This window comes from Lontra canadensis, unplaced genomic scaffold, assembly GCF_010015895.1.
Source record: "Lontra canadensis isolate GAN:19392208 unplaced genomic scaffold, GSC_riverotter_1.0 scaffold2, whole genome shotgun sequence".
In the NCBI taxonomy this organism is placed as follows: domain Eukaryota; kingdom Metazoa; phylum Chordata; class Mammalia; order Carnivora; family Mustelidae; genus Lontra; species Lontra canadensis.
This window is the reverse complement of record NW_022630996.1, coordinates 58,659,049-58,671,771: the sequence shown is the minus strand read 5'-3', so window position 1 is coordinate 58,671,771 and position 12,723 is coordinate 58,659,049. Positions and strand designations below refer to the sequence as shown.

The 12,723-nt window shown below is 38.0% G+C and overlaps 1 protein-coding gene across 1 annotated transcript; it reads right to left on the bottom strand.

Annotated features, from left to right (window-relative positions):
- Window positions 1–335: 335 nt before the first annotated feature.
- Window positions 336–3,478, bottom strand: LOC116877665 (protein AF-9-like). Its single transcript, XM_032874488.1, has one exon. It carries the CDS (start codon window positions 3,308–3,310, stop codon window positions 1,709–1,711), a length of 1,602 nt encoding a protein of 533 aa, XP_032730379.1. The 5' UTR covers window positions 3,311–3,478; the 3' UTR covers window positions 336–1,708.
- Window positions 3,479–12,723: the final 9,245 nt, after the last annotated feature.

Below are 12,723 nucleotides of genomic sequence, written 5' to 3'. Positions count from 1 at the left end.
ACAGAGGTACTACAATAATTAAATGAAATAAAGCAGTTAACACAAATCTGGCATTTGGTAAGCACACAGTAAAAAATCACTATCATCATTCTCACTATTCTTTTTTTTTTTTTAAAGATTTTCTTTATTTATTTGTCAGAGAGAGAGGAGCGAGAGCGAGCACAGGCAGACGGAGTGGCAGGCAGAGACAGAGGGAGAAGCAGGCTCCCTGCCAAGCAAGGAGCCCGATGTGGGACTCGATCCTAGGATGCTGGGATCATGACCTGAGCTGAAGGCAGCTGCTTAACCAACTGAGCCCCACCCAGGCATCCCCATTCTCACTATTCTTTATATTCTTTTTTTTTTTTCTTTTAAAAATAATTCGCTTTCTTTTGCATGCCACAGGACAGATTTCTAGTTTTAAAACAGGGTACATCAAGAACAAAAATAACCCCCCCCTCCCCAACCATCTTTATTTTCACCAATATAAGAAATCCTTCTGGAAACATAAGCAAGTGACTAAACAGGCTCGAACCACTGAATCTACAAGTTAATACATGATCTGTTACGGCAGAATAACCAAGGATTTTCACCCAAAGAAAGATTTTAATTTTCCAAATATAAAAGAGTCTACGAGGATCATTCGTGAACAAAAATCTCTTATTCCAGGTTTTATGGTAAAGATGGATAACACACTGGCAGCTGAAGAAAGCTGAAACTCTTACTAATAAATAGATCCAAATTAAGAATTTCTACAACATTTCTTTAGAAAACAGAACCAGAATTCCTTTTTTTTTTAAACGATGATCCTGTGGAATGCCTTTACTTCCGTCTTTCTCTAGTATTAGAAACAGTAAAACAGACACAAGGATGTTGATTGACAGCTCAACAATGCTGGATGCAGGACGTTTACAGGTACACTTGTTTAAAAGTCCTACAGGTTTATTGACTAAGGCTAGACAACAACTCATATGATCCTATTTGGTGCATTTCCTACCATGGTCCAAGATCATTATATGGACACAGCCAAGGGCTGGGCCCCAACTTTCAGGAGAAAGACCACAAAGAAGAAAATCAGGGTGGCAATTTGGTCCCCCCAGTTGATTATTTGTGTCCTGGAACTGGAAAAACAAAAGGTGGCAAATACAGACTGCAACGAGTAAAAGGACTTGGAAAAGTTGGCGGAGAGTGGCACGGTATACGAGTAAGGTCACTGGGCTTGGGATGGCAAGGGCGCTGCACTGAAAAGAGCATCCGTGGGACCAAGTACTTATAATGTCTTGTGGTGTCATTCCCTCAACGACTTTAGAATATCTGTATGCGATAATAAATAGATCAGTTATGTAATAAGGCAGTGTGTTGAATATGCATTCGTCCTGTGGAATGAACCACCACAGAGAGAGAGACAAGGATACCATACACCTTCTTGAAAGTTTTCTTGTGTTGTGTTTGATTTGTTTGTTTTCAAGGCTATCCAGGCTAACTCTTCCCGGGGATTTCCTTGGAGAGAAGAGTGGTCCGCTGAGGCTGGTTTGCTTAACCTCTCCTTTATCAAGAGATGATGACTGGCTTTAAAGAAAAATAAAGCTGAAGGTTGTTTGATTTTTATTTTTTTCCCTTTTGGTTGCATCATTCTGAGTGTTTTCATATAAACAAACAAAAAAAAAAATCACAACCAAAAAAAAAAAAAAACCAACAATAGTTTTTGATGCATCCAGTTGTTGTATCCTCAGGAAGTTCCAGATGTTTCCAGGTAACTCTGTAGTTTACGGACTGTGGTTTTGTCCAACGAGCAAAGGTCAAAATCAAATGTCGTGTTTGTGATATGAAAGTGTCCAGTTTCTTCTATAAGGTTCACGATCTGCTGCAGAATGTGTCTCTCCCTCAGCGTCATTAACCTTCTGTGAAGCTCCACCAGTTCGTCTAGGTAGGCCTTGTCACATTCACCATTCTTTATTTGCTTATCTGATTTGCTTTGCTTTATTGGACTTTTCACTTCAAGAATCTGGTTGTTGTTGGTTTTTAATAAAGGTGGCGGGGGTTCGTGGTGGAGGGGCGAAGCAGATGAGCTGCTTTCACTGTCGCTGCCGTCACTTAAGCTAACTCTGCGGCTTCGGCTGCCTCCTCTATTTACAGGTCTCTCCATTTCGGAGTCATTGTCATTATCCTCTGCCTCATCTGATTCCTCCTCATTGTCATCAGAATGCAGATCTTTCATTATAGACCTCAAAGGACCTTGTTGCCTGGTCTGGGACGGCGTGAAGCTGGAGCTGGAGCTGGAGCTGGAGCTGGCAGGGCTGGGCTGTTCAGAATCAGATTTGGAGGACATGTTCTCCTCCACGTCGGAATCGTTGGGATCCACAATATCGTCAAATGGCGGTAACGTTGATTTCTTCTTCTCGGAGGTCTCACTTTCAATTTTGACCTTTCCCATCTTGACGTGAGATTTCTCTTTTATCTGTTTTTTGTCGGCAGAACACGTGAGAATCAGTGGTGGCGCGCTAGAAAAACTCTTAAATAAAGCCTCTGAGCTACTCTTTTTCCTTTTTTTGGCGGAGAGTTCTTCAGAATCTGAAATGGGGGGCCTTTTACTAGGAGCCTTCTTGTCTTGCTGTCCACTGGTGATGGTGAGTAAGTTACTGTCCGGTTTTGGCTCTTTCGACATGGGTTTCGGTTCCTTGAAGGCCATCTTAGGAACGATTTTTTCTTCTTTCAGTGGTTTGTTTTCTTTGGGTTTCTTAGAGGATTCTTTGGAAGATTTGTTGTGATCCCTGGAAGGTTCTTTGAAGGCACTTTTATGTTCTCTGGAGTCTTTAGAAGGTTTTTCCTTGTGCTCCTTCATTAATTTGTGAGGCTTTGAAAAACTGGTGCTGCTGCTGCTGCTGCTGGTGTGGATGCTCCTGTTGGGGTCCCCTCCTGCCTTCAGCAACTTTCTTCTAAACTCCTCTGTGGGGTTGTTGAAAGTGAGCTTTTCACAGCGGAGGTGATTCACTGGTGGATGGCCTTCAAGATGCAGGAATAAGTCATAATCAAAGCGGACTTTCTTAGGTTCTTCCTTGTTTTTAAAATAAACCCCAATTGGCAAAATGAAACCAGCATACCCAGATTCTTCTACTTTGTAAGGTGGATCTTTGCACACTCTTTGTGGCCTAGGAAAGCTTTCGTGCAAGTGGAAGACGACTTTCTCCACAAAGTGCTGTATGTTACTGTGCTCCGGGCCGCGCACGAACACCATCCAGTCGTGGGTGAAGCCCTCCACGGTGGGTTTTTTCCTCACCTGGGCGCGGTGCCCCAGCTCCAGCTTCACCTGCACGGCACACGAGCTAGCCATGCCTGGGGGCCCGGAGGTTTGCTGGGGTGTTGTGTGGTACCCCCCCTCCCCCGCCCCCCTCAGCTGTAATTCATGAAGAGGCTGCTATGAATGAGAGCGCGCCCGGGAGCGGAGGGTAGATGGCGGACATTCTCTGCCTTTTTCCCCCGCGTTCGCTTGCTCGCTCGCTCGCTCGCTCGCTTATTAAACTCAGCCCCAAAAGCAAAAGCAGCAGCCTATTCTTTATATTCTTATATGGTCCAGCCTCCCTGGGCTGTCACCTTTAAATCCCGGTGTGCTTAAAGTGAGTGATGCCTTAATTATATTATCTAAACTCATGAAGGCTGTGTTTATAAAATACAGACTAGTGCTGTAGGCTTAGATATGGAATAAGAAAAATAAAGATACACCGATTGTATTTACACAAAGTGAGTGTTGAGTAAGCTGATTTCATTTATATGTACAGAGCTATCTGCTCCCCGGAAATATTCTTCATAACAAGACACATCTCTCAGTTAAGTATTATGTTTCCCTTAAAACACCTGAATACTATATTTAGAGTACATAATAATCGTATAATCATATTTGTAATTTACTGCCTACAATCTCCCAGGCACTACCCTATGTGTTTTCCAAACCTTATGATGTAAGCATATTAAACACACACGCATACACACAGACAATCCTGTATTAAATTATATGCCCCAAATCAAACAGCTAGAATATGATAAAAACCAGACTATAAGGCAGGTCCATCTTACTGGAATATCTATGTTTCATTTCATTATCTATGTTCTTATAAACTCTAATTGAGTCTAAGTATATGTGTATTAGTCACCTCTGAATCTCAAAATTTTAAAATAGCTATGCATCGCAGGGCTTAAAGTAATAAAACCCCATTAAACTAGAATGGATGGAGAAATTTAAATGATTTTTCTTTGTAGGTTTAGCACATACTTAAGAAACATTGGTAGAGCAAAGTTAAAGTGACTCTGCTACTGTAACAAATTTTAAAAATAAAAAAAATACTGGACTTCCTTCCCCTCCATGAAATCTGCTAATTGATAAAGTACCCTACAAAGACGATAGCAGAATCAAAAATGAAGTAAGTGGAAAAGGGATGGACAATAAACTTTTAAATGTCTCTCTGAATCCCTAGTTACTGATAATGCTATTTGCTAATTTTGGAAGAATCAATTCCAAATCTCTTGAATTCAGTTGGCTAGAAGAGAGGAAGGGAAATTATTGGGCCTCAGCTTAAATTACTTCCTTATAATTAAAAATTCATTTATCCGTAATTCTATTGATTCTTGTGGCTAATAAAGACATAGAATAATAAATTATTATTTTATATACAATTGTTAATCCAGGTAATTGCATCCAGGATAACTCTATTACTGGGACAGCTTTATGACAGATTTTTACATGTCACTAACAATGATTCATGGCCTATATAAAGCAGGCAAACTGCAGGCTGCAGGCCTTTTTACTTTCTGTTTACAGAATGAGCATCTAGGCTGAAATACCAGACTTCTCCATGGCTGATGCCTTACTGGCTTCGGGTTTTCCTTAAACTCCGAAGATGATCGCAACCAAATAGTGCTAACGATTTCCTTTAAACCCTGTTAAAGACTATGAAAACCACTGTCCAAGTTTAGTGACGTCTCCCAGGCTTTCTTCCAGATTATGAACGAGATCTCCTAATATTCAAGGTCTTGGGCAAAACTCCTTCCCACGAATAACTTGACCACCTCCTTGTCCTTCAATTCAACTTTCTCCTGAAGTTTTCGCCAGTTACTTTACCAGGGTATCTTGAAATACCATCCTTTGAGTATTCCTTGCTCCTGGTTCCTTTCAGACGTATCTACTAAAAACATCATGGAGCTGGACTCAGATTTCACAACTAATCCATCAATTAATTAGGCTTATAAATGGTTCTCAAACATCAAAACTATCAGTGTAAATAGGGACACATGATTTTAGAACAATTAAGCATCTCGGGAGTCTTCCGGTGAAACTGATCTGATCATGAAATTTCATTACTAAAGGCATGCTCTATTACAGAATTTATGTATATATATAAATTTATAATATGTTAACATATAATGTATTTTATCTCTACTTATAATATAGATAATATACATTAGGACATTTATCTATACATGTATTTCTTATTGTTTTAAAGATTGGATGTTTCTGTGCTCTTTAATAAGAAAATCATCTCTAAGCAGATATAGTTTGTATGGCTTTGACCAGAAATTCTCCATCATTTTCCTTCTAACAGTTACTTTATTTTAATTTTGATATAACTGTTCAATAAGGGAAGTATCTTTCTGAACTTCCACTTTATTCTCCTCAGGTAAATGCATTGTCACAACAATTGAAGACAAAATAAAGACTTAAGGACTATTGTCTGATCTCACCCATGAGACTAGATTAAATCACAGACATGGTACACAAGGCAGTTATATACAAAAGGTATTTTCAGTGAAAGATAAATTAGGAAAGAGGCTGCTTAAAAGATCTCAAAAAAGTCACTAAGCAAAAGGAATATGATTTTTAAAAATGGAAGTGGGAACTAGGACTGTTCATTCATTTGTTCAGCTAACATTTATTACCTACTATGATCAGGTATTATTTTAGGAACTGATTATAAAGTGAAGAACAAAAGAACAAAAAGTGAAGACCAAAACTGATGTGTTCCCTTAAGAAATTTATATCTTAATTAAAGATATAGTTACAGGTAAACAATACGTAAACACAACTTTGTGGTGGGTGTAATGGCATCATAAGCTTGGTACAATAATAGAAATTTAGGAGATAACCTGCTTAGAAATGGTGATCAGGATAGCCTGATATTTGAGAATTGTACAAAGAGAAAAGAGTAGCTAAGCAAAGTGCAGGGAGACGAATACTTTAGCCTGGAGGTCAACGAACATTTTGTAATGGGACAAAGAGTAAATATTTCATGTTTTGAGGGCCATTTGTTCTCTGTTGCAACTACTCAACCCTGCCGTTGACAATACCTAAACAAATGGGCATGGTTGTGTTCCAATAAAACTTTATTGACAAAAAAAGGTTGTGGGACAGATTTGGCTGATGGGCTATAATTTGCCAACTCCTGCTCTAGTCACACATATGACCTGGGCAAAGACAGAAGAGGTATTGCTGTGCTGTGTTCAAGGAATTTATAGGACACTGGTATAGCTAAAGTAGAATAACTGGGAGGAAAGTGACATGAAATGAGCTTGAAGGGGTAAACAGGGCCCAGGTCATGCATGGCTTTGGAGACCAGGGTAAAGACTTTGGATTTTATTTAAGCAACTTACAGTTTTAAGCAGGGTGATAACATAGTGCTCTTTGTGTTTTAAAAGCTCGTTATAATTCCTGTATGGAGAATGGACTGGAAGATCAGGTCATGATCCCAGGGTCCTGAGATTGAATCCTGCATCTGGCTCCTTGCTAATGGGGAGCCTGCATCTCTCTCTGGCTTCTGCTTCCCCTGTCTGTGCTCTCTCTTTCTGACAGACAAATAAATAAAATCTCTAATAGTGAGGATCCTAACTGATGGATTGTACTGGGGTGGGGACACAATGATTAAAGAGAGGGGAAAATTAAGTTTGATGTTCAAGTTTTAGGTTACGGCTCTTGGATTGACCATAGGCAGTCAAGCTGAGCTAAATTATAAGTTTCAAAAGGAAGACTAGAGAGAGAAAAGTGTTGCAAGATAAGTTTAAGCCATATTAGGGAGTATTTTAAATAATGAGCTAGAGATCACATTTGTCTTAGTAAAAAACAGAAAGTTACTAAAGAATTTTAAAGAGCAGAATAACATAACTACTGGTGCACTATAAACTGTGTTGCTTTGGACAAAGTAGAGAGATAGGTATTTCAGAAGTTGGGGAAAGGTGTCAATAAATTTTTGAAGTCATATAGAAAGAGGTAATAAAGGGTCAGTCCAGAGTTATATTAGTATTAGAAATGGAAGAAATGGAAAAAAAAAAGTTGGAAAAGTAAACTCAATGGGTCTTTTGGTTAGAGATATATATTTTATTTATCTTTATATTTAAATAAATATAGCCTATATATATGTAATTTGAGACTGTTTAGAGGAAATAAATAATATAAACAATATAAAATACTCTAAAACATTAAAACATAAAAATAAGAGCCACATTTTTAAGGGAAATGTTGAGTAATTAGGCTAGACTGGAAGTTAGTACAACTGAGTCCAAAGATTAACTCTAAATTTTCTGATAGCCACGATAAGTAGAATGAAAAAAATGGAAAGAGGTGAAAAGGTTGAATTACATAGTTTCTAACTGATATAAGGAGACATATCAGTTTTCTGGGGGAGATACACTGAATATATATGTATAAAATCATATCTTGAATTATAAAATATATCTCCCAGGCTTTTATGTAAGGAACAATTAAAGACTGATAGAGGCTGTGCCATAATAGCTATTTAATAAAAATATATATTCTTTGTAAGCAATTTTTCATAACAAAACCTTAAATCTTACATCCAGATACCTAATTAAGTTTGAGGACATTATTATACTGTACACCTGTCATGATATTTTCTACAGAATGTAGGAGCAATGGAATTCAAATAATGAGTTTCACAGTGATTTGATTTGATTAAAAAATAAAGCTTGGAAAACATGAGGAGATGGTTAGCAGTTCTCTGAGACATCCCCCACTCAAACACGAAGTACCTTAGTGACATCAACTCTACAGCAGTACAGACAACATGGTGGGCAAGAGTTAGTGGCATGGACTGTGGAACCAGACAGCCTGAGTTCAAAACCCATTTACCAGAGACATTAATGGAAGCAGTGTCATCAGAGTGACTATTGATACCAAGTGGTAAGGTGTTCACAGGACTGGAAAAGTTCCAGTACAGATTGTACTTTCATCTGGCAAAGAGTTCAAAGTCAATTGTCTGCTACATTAACTATTAAACTACTGCCTGGGGGAAGAAATGAGTAAGGTATGGCTCCACAACTGGACTTCTCAGTTTGACTTTGAAAAATATACTTCCCTGTTTCAGGGTGTCCGATGAATCTAAATGTGAATATTTTCATTATGAATCAGTCCAAAACAATTTATTTCTTGATTTTGAACTAGTGTTTCTATGATGTCTTACAAACTTATCATTCTGCTAAGACAATTGAGCTGGCTGCACCGAATTTTAACTGAATTTTTGACCTTTCAGGATCGAGGTTAGTCAAACTGGTATTTGATTAGGAGTATTTTCAGGAGACTTCTTAGTCTGGCTTGTTATTTTAAGAGCACAGAGTCATGTTGAATAAGGAGATTATCTTCAGTCTTTTGGCAAGTGTATTCAATGTGAATTTCTTAATTGCACCCAGAGGCAATGGAAGGAAAACACATTTATTAAATATTTTTAAAGACTGATATTTTGACTATGTCAGTAGTTCAAAAAACCACCATCTCCTAATCTTTTGATCCTAGAACCACCAGGGACTAGGAGTTTATTAGGTGAAAAACAACAGCTGTGACTTCTGCACTTCTTCCAGAACAGTTTTTTTGCCAGTAGAATTTGCTGATATTTAGATTAAACAAAGGGTTGAAGTCAGTTGACTTCATCTTGTTTTTTTTTTTTGCAAGTAGAATTTGCTGATATTTAGATTAAACAAAGGGTTGAAGTCAGTTGACTTCATCTTGTTTTAGCCCTTCCAAACCCTGCCCCCCTCCAACATTTGCTACCTTGATTCTTGGCTTCTCCATGGACATCCAATGAATATTCTTAACTTTCTGCCTCTGCTGGAGGTGTTCTCTTTCTAGATAAGGCTTTCCCTACCCACCCTCTCCAATCTGAGAAAATTTCACTCCATGTCTCATAATAAAGTATTCACTCCTCTGTTATAGCCTCTATTATATATCCTTCCTTCCTTTCTTGAGCCCTGCTGGGGCAAAAACTGTGACTCATTCATTTCTGTATTCCCAGCATTGTATTTGTTTGGTGAAGAGCAAACATTAAATAAATGTTTATTGAATTAATTCTCCTTATGACACAAAAAGAAGGTTGGAAGGTTGAAACGATGTGTCTTTTTTCCAGTAGCATGCCTACTTTTGACTTCACTATACCAGGAACTAAAATTAGTGTCCCATAAAGAGTGGCTTTCTGCACAAAGGGACAGCAACACAAAGACTAAGCTCTAAAACAAGGAGCATCATGAAACATAGAAGTCAACAATAGAATCAGACAGGGTTCCCTGGTGAAACCACGATTATATTAGCTGGTCTAAAGTAGAACTGCTTAAAATCCCTTCTATCTTACCTCAGATGGTACAGAACCTTGTAACCCTACCTTTGCCTCTACAGTGGTGTCTCTTCTCATTCAGTGGCCAATGCTTAATAGAATCTTTAGAATCCTTCCAGTCTACAGTTACCAAGATTCTAAAGAGTGATTGATATGAGTGTTCTCAAATAAAAATATTTGACTAAAATTAATAAAGCAATTTAGAACTCGCATGAGGCGATATGAAAACAGAAGTGATCATAACAGCAAGATTTCCCAGGTATATAACATGTAGAAGGTAAGCGAATGCTCAGAGAGAAGGGAAGGGATAACAGATTCTTCCAATGTAGACAACAGATTCTTCCAATCTAACACCTGCAGGAACAGCTGTGTTTCAGAGGATATTCCAAAGTACTAGAGTGTGGGGCAACAAAATAGTAAAGAACTGACACATCCACTGGGTGTAAGACGATACTCAACAACTCCACAAATGCTATAGATAATATGAACGCATACTATTCTAGACTTACTCTAACAGCTACAAAATAAAGTGAGAATTGTTAATTCCCGGAAAAGAAAGAAAAATCCACCATCAGCAATCAAACAAACCAAGAGTCACAATCTAATGATTGTAGTATCTTCAAGAATCTGTAGCCAGTGAAAGAAACTGAAAATTCTGGAGCAAATCAGAGCCACACAGCCCCCTTCCTTCTCACCTCACCAACATCTCCCAAGGTTGGTAAAATGACAAAATTCTGAGAATTCTCAATGATGTAATGCATGGAGAAAGGAAAACCGAGTGAGCGGATCATTATTTTCTTCCAAAATGTGTGGTATTCAAGTGGCTGAGAGAAATTGAAGCCAAGAAAGAGAACAACAGAGTTGACTCTTCAAGAGGAGTGCTGGGAGTCACACGGAGATCAAAATCCAGGAGGATTCCTCACAAAAGAGAAACAGACCCTCCAACCAGGGAATTGATGTAGAATAAGACACTACACAAAGTCTCAGGGGAAAGAGCCATGTAGGTATTCAGACTGCACTCCACCTTACCCAAGCTCCCTATCCTTTGTCGTTCCCTCAGACTAAGAAAAGTGAGCAGAACAAAAAATTCCTAGTCCTCAGCAGGACAGATATCTGCAACAGTAGAGGAACAGAGTTAAGAAGTCACTCCACTTTCACTTTGTCTGCCCAGAGCCACCCAAACAACATCAAAAGGGAGAGAATGCCCCAGAAACTACAAATATATTATACATTATATTAGGATTCTCTAGAGAAACGGAACTAATAGGAGGTGGGGGTGGGTGAGGTATGTGCTCATGTGGAGGAGAGGAAAAAGAGAGAGAGAGATTAATTTTAAAGAATCAATTAAGGATTTTAAGGAATTAGCTCACATAATTGTGGGAATTGGCAAATCTGAAATCTGCAGGGTAGCCTGGTAGGCTGGAAATACAGCAAGAAATTGATGTCCTGAGTCCAAATGGAGGCAAGAATTCCTGCCTCCTTGGGGGTCTCAGGCTTTTTCTTTTAAAACCATCAACTGCTTGGATGAAGCCCACCCATGTAATGGAGACTGTACTGGTTATACCCAAGGCTTACAGATTTAAACATTAATCACACCTAAAAATACCTTCATGGCAACATCTGAAGTGGTGTTTGACCAAACAACTGGGCAACATAGCCTGGCAAAGTTGAAACATAAAATTAACATAAAATTAATTACTAAACACACACACACACACACACACACACACACACAGAGCCACCTAGAATAATACTACTAGTTAACATTCATTGCGTGTGTATTGGACACTGGTCTTTACAGCTGACATGTATTTACTCATTTACTTCCCACATCAACCTTATGAGGTAAGTACTATTTATTATCCTATTTGAAGACTAGAAAATTGAGGGAGTGTGCTTAAGTTAACTTGTCCAAGGCCACATGGCTAGCAAGGGGGCTAAGCCAGCATTAAAATTGGTAGCACTCACTCAAAACTCATGCATTGTGTCACTGAAGTAGAAGAAAATATAACTCGGGAGACAAAAGGATATTCCCTCAATTACTTTATACTAAGAACATCTTAATAAGAACTCGAATACAATAAAATAAGAGCATACCCATAAAATAATAAAGCCATCAAATGACATGAAAAAGGAAACTACTAGTCCCTGAGAAGAAACTGGAGTCTACACAACGTAATTATGGAAATAGTAAGTAAATTAGAAACAGCAAGTACAGAGTAGACAAAAGTGAACTACTGGCACAAAGAAGAAAGGGTTAAGATAATCTAAGTGAATGCAGATGAAAAGGGCAAAGAAATAAAGCAATTTGGAGGAACAGTAAAGGCATGAAATATTATTCATATTATAATATTATATAAATATACATCGGGATGCAAAGAAAAAACCCCATAATATTCTTGAAGTGGAATCTCCACTTCAACAACATATTCAAAGAGATAATAGAATAGAATTTCCCTAAGATGAAGAAAGAGAATAATCTGCAAAACAAAAGCAGTTCACGACACCCCAAAAAAATTAGATATAAGATCATCAACAAGACATATCCTAATTGAACTATTGAATGTCAAGTATAAAGAAAAGAATCCCTCAGATATTCAAGCAAAAAAGCAAAATACATACAAGTAAGGGGAAAAACTGTCCTATCTCAGTAATCTCCAAAACATCAAATTCCACAAGACAGTGGCACACTGTCCACAAAGTCCTGGGAAAATAAAATGTAATTTTAAAACATTGTAACTAATCAAGAAGTCATTCGAGCTTAGAAGCCCCTGCCAGACATTCACTGCATAAAAGAACTCAGGGAAGGCAGTATGTTTGATTTCTTCCTGAGGGAAAAAAATGTGCTTGACAATGATATCCAGCCAATAAGAGATGATTAAAAATAATCTCGAGAATGGCAAAGGTAGGTTAAAAGGCTGGTGGTGAACAATGAATTTGCTTAAGTATAGAATGAACAGTAGACACTAATGAAAGCATGGTAGTAAAACTAAATGTGAATGTTATAAACCTCAAAAATGTTCAAATAATTGTATAACTGCAAAAAATGAGAGGTAGCCGGGAAGGGGAAATGGGAGGAAGTTTATTATCCTCATCTTTCAAAACAGAGAATAAGTAGACATTGTCTAAATATCTGTTGTTT